At 41.7% G+C, this 13,050-nt stretch overlaps 1 protein-coding gene across 1 annotated transcript in view; it reads left to right on the top strand.

Annotated features, from left to right (window-relative positions):
* The window catches only part of RGS9 (regulator of G protein signaling 9), a 956,925-nt gene that overhangs the window by 211,514 nt on the left and 732,361 nt on the right, over positions 1-13,050 (top strand). Inside the window, exon 2 of the mRNA XM_086930945.1 lies at positions 4,565-4,661. Coding sequence (XP_086787071.1) covers positions 4,565-4,661 — 97 coding nt within the window. The remainder of the gene's footprint in view (positions 1-4,564; positions 4,662-13,050) is intronic.

The following is a 13,050-nucleotide window of genomic DNA, read 5'->3' as shown; positions in this document are numbered from 1 at the left end:
TAAAGAAAATGCTCCCAAAATGAACCCCATGCAGGGTGAAGGGGTCATTGCTGATTGTTTCTACTTAGGATCATCATCCCTCACATGCTGGTCCGGCAAGAACAATCAGAGATGCAGCCGCCCTTAACAAGGGACCTTCGATGTTCATAGGGAGCCCCTGGAAAGTTGTTTCTGACATCAGAGACAACTGAGGTGCTGTCACTGGTTACAAAGCAGCCCTCCGCCTATAAATACTCTGGGGCAGATTTACAATTACTGGCGCATCCCTGCATATCGGCAGGGATGCGCCAGTAATTATGCGCCTCAGCTCCGCCACCCTTGATGCGTCGCATTTACAATGCGACGCACCATGGGGCAAAAACGGCACAGATGCGTCAGGCATCTGTGCCGTAAAAGCGGTGCATTGCTGGAGTTGCGTCGCAAGCGCGACGCAGATCCAGAAATGATCAGGGGGGCCCTATGTGCACAATGCTGCGTCAATCCTTACGCCTGCTTCAAGCAGGCGCAGGGATTAGACGCAGCACGGGCCCAAAAGTGACTGAGTGAAATCTTCTAGATTTCACTCAGCCAATTTTGGGAGGCATTCCTAGGCCGGAACGCCTTCCCCTGCGATGGTACGCCTCTTCTGGCGCAGGGCTTTACAACGTGATGCATCTGGGAGATGCGTCACGTTGTAAATACCCTGCACCATGGCGCATCTTTTGCACCGCCACTGCGTCACAAAAGTGACGCAACAACGGCGTAAAAGCAACGCAAGGGGCTTGTAAATCAGCCCCTACGAGTCAGGCAGATGGGAGACATCAACGAGTTTTGGCAAATGTTGTGCATCTGCCAACTTCTAAATGACTCCAAAGTGCCTATAACAGAGTTAGAAAAGTTAAATGCCGGATATAAAGCCACTAGTTCAGATTATGTCATAGGAGGAGATGTTGCCTAAAGGCAGTGCAGTTGACTGTGGAGCTGGGGAACAATGTTGAAGTCCAGGCGTTGGCTCATCTTCCTGTGTTTCTGGACAAATCAGCCATGCTCCCCATGCCTAAATAATATTAATAACCTGTGTAATGTAATTAGGTATGCAAAGCGCGCTAATGCCTTTGGCCAAGTTCGTCCAATAGAAAAATACATTGCTATTCTGTTATGTATTGTCAAAGCTTCTGAACAGGATTTGCTGTCAAACCAGTGCGTCTAAAAAGCAACAGAACTGGAGCTCAGTCAAACACGTCAGGCTGAAAGGGATGGAGGACTAGAACGGAACCAGTAACATATAAGGCTAGCCAGACATAGGGCTGACTCTTCCTGCATCCTACCTACGATTCAGAGCCCGGGGCTGTTTGATCATTTCCCAAAAGCACAGTCTCTCTGTAACACGGATTGGTACACTAAGGCTATGTAGTACATGTGTTGTACTCTTTACACAGACTTGGAGTACCAACCCCATGACATGTTTATTGTAGTGTTTGAATCACACATTACAGGCAATTGTATTTACTCTGAGAATCTCTCATGACGTGAAGCAATGAATAATAAGTGATTTTTTTAAATCACTAAAATAATTATCACTATTAGTCATCTCAAGACATTTCTTTTATCTACTGTGTAAGGATGAACAACTTTTTTGAGCTATCTGAGGTGTGAAAAACTGTTCTCTGGAAGAGCAGCATTAACCTATTGAGCTACTTTACTGACATGGACTTTTCATTTACTTACTAATTCTCAAGCACATCTGCAAGATGTCCACATGCCATAAACTTATAGTTGTGTCAAGAACTGTTAGTCAATCCAGGTTTCTGTTGGTACTCTACAAAAAAGTTTTAAAACACATTTCTCAATGGAAAAAGGACTATTTCTACAATGATTATCAAGGTTATGTTGTAAGGATATGTCTCCTGACTTTATAAGTATTTATGACACTGCTGAAGAGCCTTAAAAATATCACCTGTTTGCTACTAAAACAATATTATCAATATCCCTAATAATGATTTTAATTAATCTATTTTTAGATTTTTAAATAAATAGCCACCATTTAATCAAATGTAGGGCCGGATTTAGATATCGGCGGATGGGTTACTCCGTCACAACAGGGACGGATATCCCGTCTGCTTAAATATAAATCCCATAATATTGTATGTCATTTAGATTTCGACGGATGGGGTATCTGTCACCATTGTGACGGAGTAACTCATCACTGATATCTAAATCAGGCCCTTGATTTGTTCTCCATAATATATAATATTCAACCTTAACTTTAAGTAGAATATTATTACCATTACATTAAACAATTGTATTTAATCCCATTTAAGCATTAATGAAGGTAGGCAACATAGTGGGAGGGTTAGAAGTGTAACGCAAGCACTCTAAATACTACATCTGTGATAAAGAAACACAGGAGGCATTAGGTGAGGTACTTTTCATAGCTACATATGAAATAATATAAAATATTAATGTTGTTTTGCAAGAGTGCCTATTGTTCAAATGGAGGAATCTTCAGGGTAATTTGAAACAAAAGCAATTAGTAAATTAAATCGAAGATTTAGTGACAGAAGCATCTCGTGGGAGGATTAATCATCTACCATTGGGTTTTTCAGTAAAATGTAATCTGTAATCGGTGCATGATCAGAGATTAAATGTATCCAGTCTCTGTCTTTACTAGAGCAGCATTTATCTAATAACTAGTAAAGATCTAATCAATTCTTTGTTAAGAGCAGAAACAGATGAAATTCTTTTGAAATTGAATTGCAAATTCACCATGTGTCAGAGGCAGCTACATAATTACTGTCATGTTTAAAAGCTTGACAAGTTTTGTCAGGATGAAATATATATTTAAGTTTTCTGTTGAGAAATGATGAAACTGTTGATTGTAGTTCTATAGCTGTAAATAAATTCTCAATTTTATTGATAGCCAACTTCAACTTAATTTTGTTAGCGAACGTTTGATTACACTAGACTGTATGGATTCAGCATAGTTAATTCGATTATGTAACAGTAATCTAGTAGGATTCAATTGCTCCCTTTTTAATGCTCCTGAAATATAATCTCAATATTTATGAATGTATGGCATAGCATTACAGCTCCATCCTTATGGGTGACAGCAGAAGATATGAAGACTTATCAAGAAAACACCTCTTTAAACTCTTGAGTTGCAACTTTATTAGTGTGTGATTCTTGTAATGGGGATGGAAGTGTTAAGCTTCGATAAAAGATCAAAACGTTCTGCCTTTCATTGGGATTACCCAAATCCTGTAGGCTAAAGATACAATATTAAACATAACAACATGAAATATCTATGAATAGCATGTTACTACTCTCTGACAGAAAAAGATAGGGAGGATAGAGAACATAATAGAGTTTGAAAAGGCAGCATAAAACTAACAGATAGTAAACACAATATATTCAAATTGGATTATAAGAAGATTAGACTGTGGATTTTGTGTATTAAAATATAAAAGTAAACTATAGGTCACTTTTTGGAATGATTTAAATAAAACGTTAATGCTGAGTGCACAGTTACTTAAAGATAATAACCTTGTTTATTTTTCTTAATTATATTCTTTTTTTAAATGACATAACAGGGCCTTGTCAAGATACTGAGAACTTTCAAATTCTGTAGCAAATTGTAATACCTAAACGTTTGGCCCTGTGTTCGTCAAATTCTGATTTCCTTCAATCTTCTAAAGCTTATACAAAATGTGAACAATTGCATTAAAACTCTTTGTCAAGACTGAGCTCCCAGAATCTACTACGATGGGAAAATGATTTGTCTGTGAACTGGTCTACTGAAATATGATATAAAATGCGGTTTGATTAGTATGTTTTCCACAGTGAGGTCGATAGAAGAGACTGAGGAATATTTTAATAGGTGTCTCTAACATTAATTAAATGTTGATAGCATTTAGATATGCTACCCCCTTCATAGAGTATATGCTCTTTTGGTGTAATTTGAAGGGTAGCATGTCAAAAAATATAGATGGAAAAGACATAGGCTGCAGAAACATAAACTCTAAAACATTGACCACATATCTATCATTCAAAAATGCACCATATAAAAATTGTGCGCGTCCGTTAACCCACCTGCATCCAAATATGCCAGCACTGTTGATACAATAGTACATTTCGCTTTTCATACAGTAGGTGGCATTTGTTTGTGTTTGAATCTAGGAATTTAAAACAGATTGGAAGTTTTGAAAAGGCGATACTAAGACATGAAAGGTGGTTAGCAGTCTATATTTTTGAGGCAATTTATTATCTTGTACCCTTATGAAAAGACTTTGGTCCTGACAGGGAGCTTGGTCAGGTTTTAGGTGCATATTGCCGTAGTCCTAAGGCTGTAACAGCTGAATTTCCAAGTGACAGAAAGGCAACCAATATATTTTGTGTGAAGGTGGCTTGCCAATGAAACATTACAACAGTTAACTGCTGCTCCAAAGATGAAACCCCCACTGGATTTTTCCTTTTTAATGATCACACCATCAAAAGACATGCATTCCTTCCCCGTGTGACAAATTGTTCAGGAAAGCCCCAGTCCGAATTGGTTTTGCTATAATGATTCTCTTTCTCTGTATTACAGATTGAAGCCCTCATCATAGAGATGCAAGATGCAGATTCTGGAATAAAGACGCACACTCAGCGCCTGATGATCACCACCATTCCTCACGCGATAACAGGTAACACAGATTAACCTCATGCCATAACCTCTTGTTTGAAATTAAGAAAAACCAAATGCCACCCTGTTAGCCCATGCACTGCACCGAAGATCTGTCCTCTTGTTTCAGGGTATGAATATTCAATGAAGGTACTAAAGACTGTTTAGGACATGAGAGGTGAAAGTTTCATTAGTGTTTGAGGGTAAGAGGCTCAGAGAGTAGAGCACAGAAGGAGTTAGGTATGGCTGCAGTTTTTGCTCTTCCTTGCACATGCTGGTAACATTAGAACCGGCCAAACTGTTTTCCTTGAGTAATTGTCCTCATTGCATAGGCCTTAGCTGCTTTTGTTTTAGTGCCGGTTGTTACGGGGCGGCTTACAGGACTAAAGCTATCGAGCCCGCCCTCTGCACTTTCTGTTTAATCTGATCATTGTAGGCCTCAACAAAGTCTGTACTAGTGGTCACTGTCCAAACAAGAAAGAAGATGTGTACGTTTGCACCTTATTTTCCTCCTTGCACATTCTGGTAACATCAAAACCGGTAAAACTGCTTTCCATGCATAATTTTACATTGTATAGACCCTAGCTGCTCATGCTTTAATGCAGGTTGTTGCGGGGTGCCATATAGGGCTAAAGCTATCCGCCGTGTCCTCTGGCCACTGACCAAATAAGAATAACGGGCCCGATTCACAGAACTAACTTAAGACAAAATCCTAAACTTACTTCCATTTTGGTATTCACAGAAGGCACTTACTCATTTTGGTATTCACGGAAGGCACTTACTCATTTCTGTATTCACAGAAGTTAGGAGTCCTAACTTTAGGACTCCTAACTTCTTTGAATACCGAAATGAGTAAATGCCTTCTGTGAATACCAAAATGAGTAAGTGCCTGCTGTGAATACCAAAATGAGTAAGTGCCTGCTGTGAATACCAAAATGGTAGTAAGTTTAGGATTTTGTCTTAAGTTAGTTCTGTGAATCGGGCCCAAAGATTTGTATGGGTGCACTTTACGTATTATCTTGCACACGCTAGCAACACTAGGTTTAGCTAATCTGCACTTGTGCATACTGAGTGTATATTTCACTCTTGATTTGTATGTATTCATATACCCAGATCTGTATTTTTTTAATGATGTTTATTGTTTGCCTAATAAACTAATATTTACAAAAAAAAAATTCAGCAGGAGTGAGCCATGCGTGTGTCTTAAGAGAAAATTAAGGTTTTCTCTCAGCACTGCAGATAGCAAAACTGATGCAATTTACATATCTGATCATATATTTGAAAATTAGCAACCATGGATTTTTTATGGTGATCATTTCAAAGTAAATAATTTCAAGGAATATGTGGTAACGTTCGTATGAAATTATGGTAAACGGTGTATTTTTACAATGTTAATCTCTGCTATTAATTTGACTTCTATAATTTAATTGGCGTGTATTACTCTTGACAGTCAACTGCATGGTGTTATTTTCCTACGGTGGAAGTTACTTAGGCAGAGAGTTGGGCTGGGTTGTGTATAGCGTTGCAACCTGGCCATTTTGATATCCCACCCACTGCAAAAAAAAGCCAAATCACATAAAGTCGGGATTCTTAGCCCTTATCTGTACATATTTCAAAAGCAACTATAAATGGAAAGCACTTTTAAACTCTGGCGGCTGCAAGAGTGGGAGAAGGGGGAGAAAAGAAAAATGGATTAAAAAAGTTACTTACCTTGAGGCCGGACCGCCGCCTCGCCTCGCTTTGCGTCATCCTCTTCTGCTCCTGCTTGAAACACGAAGCACACCCAGGCTCCCCTAAGCCAATCACACCACTGAAATGCAGCTTTGTGATTGGTCGTAGCGCTGTGTTTCGGTGCTTAAACAGGCAGTGGGTGCCTGTGCATGCTCCTCACCAGGCTGTGTGGGGAACATGCAAAGTGCGCATGAGTGTTTGGCTGGCCCAAGACGGCCAGCCAAACCGTACCATGCACACTTAAAATGCACACCATTCCTCCCTTTGCTGGCTGTGATGACAGCCAAGCCCGCCCCATAAACCTGCTCTGACAATAGAAAAATTAAATGATGATAACGTAGTGTTATTATCATTTTATTTTTTCCTTTTTCTACTGCTCAAAATGCAGTGGGGCGGCGCTCCTCTGCCTTGGAGGAGGGGCTGCTGCTGCTTTTAAATATGTTGTAGAGCTGTGTTAACAATCCTTGACTAATAATTAAACCCTGAAACTGGTCCTAGGATGCTTGTTTCCGGTCCAGGGAAGACCTGACCTGGCAGTTCGGGCACAATTTTTCCCATGAGAAACAAGGTCAAGACTGATTTGCATATGACTAGGTCCAAACTGGGGTGGCATAGTGAGCAAAAGGATGATGGATTAAACCCAGATCTGTTGACTAGGAATGGGTGGTTGCAAAGTTTCAGCAATCCATCCTTCATCTTGTTGTGTTTGTAATAATTAAAGTAAACAAAGGCAGAAAAGTCATGCTACAAATTAATGCATACAATTTTGTTTACAGTCCTTTTTAGTGTCAGGTTGGGCCTTTGCAGTCTCTTAAAACAACATCAAATGTCTAGTATTTTTATCTTGGAATGGAGGTAACCCTAGTTAAGTACCTTGACTGAACACCCATGCAAGTGTCTAAATTGCAGTATGCTCTGTTGCTGTGGATCTCCAAATGGTAGATTCCAATTTCAGATATTGCAGCCTACCCCAATACCTGTTTAATATCTAAGCCATCACAGGCTTGCTTAGGGTAGCACCTCGCTCGAGGATCGGGTGATTCAGGGTTTTGTTTCTTTCTCAGCACTCCTGTATCCATTCAATAGCTTATGTGAGTATTGCAAGTATTGTTTGCTAGTTGTGGATTTCCCTGCTGTTGAAAATAGCCCTTTTAGCAGGGCCACCCCCAAACAATTTGCATTCCTCCTCCTACTTGTTGCTGAATTCGTTTTTGTTGGCCTTAGGACTCTGTGCACTTTAGAACTGCTAATCAGTGCTAACGTGCTTGTGCTCTCTCCCTAAAGCATGGTAACACTGGCTTATACCAAAATTGGCATTTTTAGTTTACTTAATATTAGTCCCTACTAAAGTGGTGCTATAAGTGCCAAGGCTTGTAAATTAAATGCTACTAGTTGGCATGCAGCACTGATTGTGCCACTCCCTTAAGTAGCTCTTTAAATATGTTTCAGACCTGCCATTTCGACTTGCCAAAATAAACCTTTTGTCAGGTCTAAACCTTCCCTTTTAATACATATAAGTCACCCCTATTGTAGGCATTGAAGAGCTCAGTGGGCAGTTTGCAAAGTCTTTAAAAAGACAGGACATGCCGTTTTAAATTTTACATTTCCTGGTAGTGAAAAACGGTTACATTCGTTTTTCACTACAGCTAGGCCTATCTCTCCCATAGGATAACATTGGAGTTGCTTTATTGCATTTTATAAGTGTAATTTTCAAATGGAAAGAGATACCTCCTTCAAGTTTGGTGTCTCTGGAAACACAATTTAAAATCCTAACTTATGGTGAAGTCAGATTTAAAAAACAATTCCGAATATGTCGCTTTTAGAAAGTTGGCATTTTCTCGCCTTAGCCATTTGATTTCTGCAGCCTGTGTCTGGTCATCTGACTGGGTGTAGTTTGCAGTTGGGCTTTGTGTATTCTTCCTAGACAGCCACATATAATGGGAGTTTAGGTGTGACTGAGTGGTCCATCACTCGCAGGATGAGAGGGAAGATGTTGGCCCAGCCTTACTTACATCTGAAAATGCTGTGTCCTGTCTCCACACAAAGGGCTGCATATCCCCTGTAGTTGATCTGGAACCAGAGCAGTCACGGCAGGGCATCTGTGGACTTCAAAGGCATGCCTCTAGAAGCTTCTCCACACTTCAAAGGTTCAAACATTCCAGACCTGTGGATACTCTGCCAGGGAGAAGGACTGCTGTGCTGCTGAAGGACAGCCTGCATATCTTGAACTTAGAACCCAGCGTGACCCCAAGGGCTAGTTTGCCGGCCTCCTGATCTGAAACCTCGGGGACATAACAGGCTTCCAACCATCTTGTACCTGCCCCTGGATTCTGCCATCTGTGAGTGCCCTGACAAGTGGTGCCACCCCAGTCCTGGACCCTTGGAAGTGGGCCTAAGCTGCTTGCCAGTGAAACTGATGCATCTTCTCTGCGCAGCAACGTATCTCCAAGTAGAGGCAACACATCTCCTCTGCTGAATGGTGCATCTTTGAGCAGAACATAGGCATCGCTGCTACTTCTTAGATTGGGCTTGTTGCAAAGGCCCATTTTGGCCACTCCAGTTCTCGGGACCGATGCATCGCCCTGGCGGCATGACACATCTACAGCCCACATCCCCATATCTCTTGTCGATGGCAGCCTCCACGATGACACCAAACACTGCATCGCAGCCTCAGAACCAATGAATCACCATCTTTGTACTGCATCGCTGACACCAAACTTTGCTTTGCAAGCCCTGTTGATGGAGTAATCAACAATGACGCATCAGGACCTCGCACCGCAGCCTCACCGCATTATGGAACAGACACATCGCTTAGGCTGCGCGGTGCATCTTCAATCATGATCCACGCAACGCACCGCAACCAGGATTTCATGTACTTTGTTCAGCAGGCCAAACTGGGTCCCTGTAGCTGGCCCGCGCTCCATCGCAGCCGGCCTGAACTTGTGACTTTATTCCGGTCTGGTGCGACCAAAAATCTCTAATTGTTGCTTTGTGCTTTATGCTGCTATTTTCACTAGAAACTTCTAAATTTAGTATCTGAGGTACTACTACTTGGATTTTTGTTGTTTGGATTTTGTTATATATATTAAAAACAACTCTATTTTTCTAAATATGTTTTAGGGTCCTTTTGTGGTGTGTTTTCACTGTTTTACTGTTTGAAGTGTTTGCACAAAATTTTAAACATTGCCTCTGAGTTAAGCCTGACTGCTCTGTGCAAAGCTATCATGGGGTGAGCACAGACTAACTTGGGGCTTGCTTGTACCTTACCCTGACAAATACTGTGGTTGCTGCTTGACCAGGGCTTACTCCCCAGTCAACAAACAACCCAATTTCTTACACTGACTATTGGGTCATCTCGGGGTGTAGGTTCTTGATAATATCACCTCTGTGTACATGTTATGGTATGTTATCAATTGGTTATAAAGCGCACTATCACCAGAGGTTTCATGGCGCTAATCATGCTTCGAAAGTGTGACATCAGACTGACTAGTAGGCCAGCTCAAATAGCCAGGTTTTAAGTGCTTTCCTGAAGCATAATAAGTTGACACAATTTCTCAGTGTTACTGTGAGGGAGTTCCAAAAGATTGGTGCCAATTGGCAAAATCTGCGACCTCCGACACGTTTGAGTTTTATAGTCGGAACAGATAAGAGATGAAGATGAGAAGAGCGTAGGTTTCGCCGAGGAGCATACTTGTTGATCATGGACGAAATGAACCGCGGACTGTTGCCATGCAGTGCTTTGAAAGCTAAACATCCAGTCTTGAATGCCACCCGTTGCTCCACTGGAAGCCAGTGGAGCTGAATCATTCCCAGTCATTGTGGTCTCCTTCTGATTGAGCCACATAAAGTCTTTGGGTTTATTATCTTCCCATCATAAGTGTAAGTCTGCACAGATGTTTATGTTATTAATCACTTTACATGTCTCCCTGCCCCAATGTGAGATTCTGCTTCTGTTAGTCATACCAGTGTCACTGTCAGTGATTCCAAATACAGTCTTATCTCCCCTTTTCGAATACCTATATTTATGTTTCCCCTATAAAAGTGTTTCGGTGTCAGCTACTTCCGATCTCAATATGAGTGTGTTCTTGTGCCAGTAACTCAGTGTCCCTGTGAAACTGTCCTTGTCTTTTTTGTTTGGTTTTAGGTTACCCATAGATCTGTGATATCCTTCCTTCATGTCACTGTGTGCCAGTGTTAGGATGTCCCTGCAACACTGTAGACTATATCTCATCTTCTGTATCTCCCTATTCTTGTGTGTCTTGCCAGCATCTATCTCTCTTTCCACATGTCAGTGTATATGTGACTCACTGCTGGTGTGTTCATGTCCCCTTCTATGTCTCCATGCCGCAATTCGGGTTTCCCCTTTGCCAGTAATCTTCTGTGGTGATTGTCAGTCTGTCTGGCCCCAAATCAACGTCAGCTAGTAAAAGTGTATTCTTATCACAGTGCTGTTATCTGTGATACCCATGTCCACAGTGTAAGTGTAGCTCTGTTGCAGTGTTGGTGTTCCTCTGCTTGTCCTGGTATCAATGGGTATCGCTTGCAATGTTGGGGCTTACATCCTTCCTGTCCCACTGAAAGTGGCTCTTGGTCCCTATGATAGTGTCCATCTTCCCATCGCAGTGTACATGTCTGCCTGTCCAGGTCTCACTGTTGGAGTCTGTAAAGGGTCACTGAGCACTCCCGACTTACCTCCTCTCCATGAGTATTAACTTGCAGAGTACCCCCATTAATTTTATTTTAAGACTTAGAGAGGGTAGTTTTGGTTTCATTTCTATGATGTTTTTGGCTGCTCTCTTGGCCGTACCGAGAAGGGTGGCATTGGCTACATCATTGTGATGGTGGTTTTTGTCAAATACCAAATGGTGTGAAGTTACTGACTAGTTCGCTGAACATTGTACGCAAGGTACACCAACATGGTTCGTGGTGCAGTAATCCTGTATTGAACGATTGTGTTCAGAATACACATACAATTGTTTAATTTCTTGAACTAACTAATACATGAACATGGTAATGGATCTTAGTTAAATACAAATGGGATTATTCTTAACAAAGTGCACTTCTGTAAGGTTGTAAGGAGAAGCAAATTCTTAGAAGTTCTACATTAGTAAACGATCCAACATACTTAATTCGCAGTTAAGGAGATGTTCATATTAATGAGCTCTTTTTTTGTGAGAATAGCCTCCGATGGGAAAGTATTCAGCTCCACTACAATCAAACTTGACAGGTTTAAGGAGGGATAACAACCTTTCATAAAACTGCAGTTTATAATAGTAGGTCAATCTTACATACCTTCAGGCTCCAGATAGTATCAAAAGTTGAAAAAGAACAGTTTATATTCGTTTGTGAGGGCAGTTTGACATTTTATTCGCTCTTGTTACTGATGCCGGTCAAATATCACCGCTGGTCAAGTTTGACATAAATTCACCTTTCTCTTCACCGAGACTATACCATCTTGCTACCTCAGTCATGCGATTTATCAAAGACGCGTTCAGGCTGCCATCGATTTCTACTGGAACGTATTGTGACTGTCTAACTTAGTGTTATTCCTGGGCCAATCCCCATTGCACATCACCTGCCTTCTACGGTCAGACCTGCAATCACACCACCATCGGATATAATGTGTGTGCCGCATGTTCCCCTATGTAATTTAGTCCTACCCTCTGCAAACACAGCCACCAGCTTCTCAAATACATAAATATATAAATTAACTTGCCAAATCAAATGCAAAGAGGAAAATGCTGAAGCAATCAATACCATGGGTCTCAGCACCCTAAAATACTGAAAGAGCAATGCACTTCGATTACAGACATTGGCAGAAAAGAGCTTCTAAGTACCTGTGTAGCCTCCTCTGACCACAATGATCTACAAATTATCGTTCGATCTCCCTGCACCCCTTCCCAGCCAACGTTCTCAAGAAAGGCATCAACCAGCAGCTCTCCGAATTCCTGGAACAAAACCACCTACGGGACACCTCTCTATCAGGATTCCGTGCCACCCACAGCTTTGAGACTGTGCTGATCGCCACCACTGACAAAATCAGAACACTCATCTACCGTGGAGAAACCAAGGCCCTGATCCTCCTTGACCTCTCCACAGCGTTCGACATAGTCTCCCACAATATCTGCATCAACAGACTACACAACATAGGCATACAGCAAGATAGCAAAACTGATGGTACAGTGAGAGGCATACAGCAAGACACTCTCAAGTGGATCACCTCCTTCCTCACATGACGCACCTAGAACATTCGACTGCCTCCCTTCACCTCTGCACCCACAGACATCATATGCGGCTACCACAAGGATTATTCCTCAGCCCCACCCTGTTTAACATCTACATAACCCCCCTTGATGACGTTGTAAGATCCCATGGACTCAACATAATCTCCTGTGTAGATGACACTCAACTGATCCTGTCGCTCACCGAAGACCCCTCCAATGCCAAAACCAACTTCTGCAACGCCATGACCAATGTAGCTGAATGGATGAGAGACAACTGCCTCCAACTCAACTCTGACAAAACCGAAGTGCTGGTGTTCAGGAAGAACACCTCTGCATGGGACCACAGCAGGTGGCCTGCAGAACTCGCAACCACACTGACAACCATGCACGCAATCTCACCATCATCCTGAACAGCCAACTAGCTATGAAATGACAAGTTAACGCAGTTGCCTCCTC

Source organism: Lissotriton vulgaris, chromosome 7 (assembly GCF_964263255.1).
Source record: "Lissotriton vulgaris chromosome 7, aLisVul1.2, whole genome shotgun sequence".
In the NCBI taxonomy this organism is placed as follows: domain Eukaryota; kingdom Metazoa; phylum Chordata; class Amphibia; order Caudata; family Salamandridae; genus Lissotriton; species Lissotriton vulgaris.
Note: the sequence above shows the minus strand (reverse complement) of the source record. Positions and strands in the feature narration are given on the sequence as shown.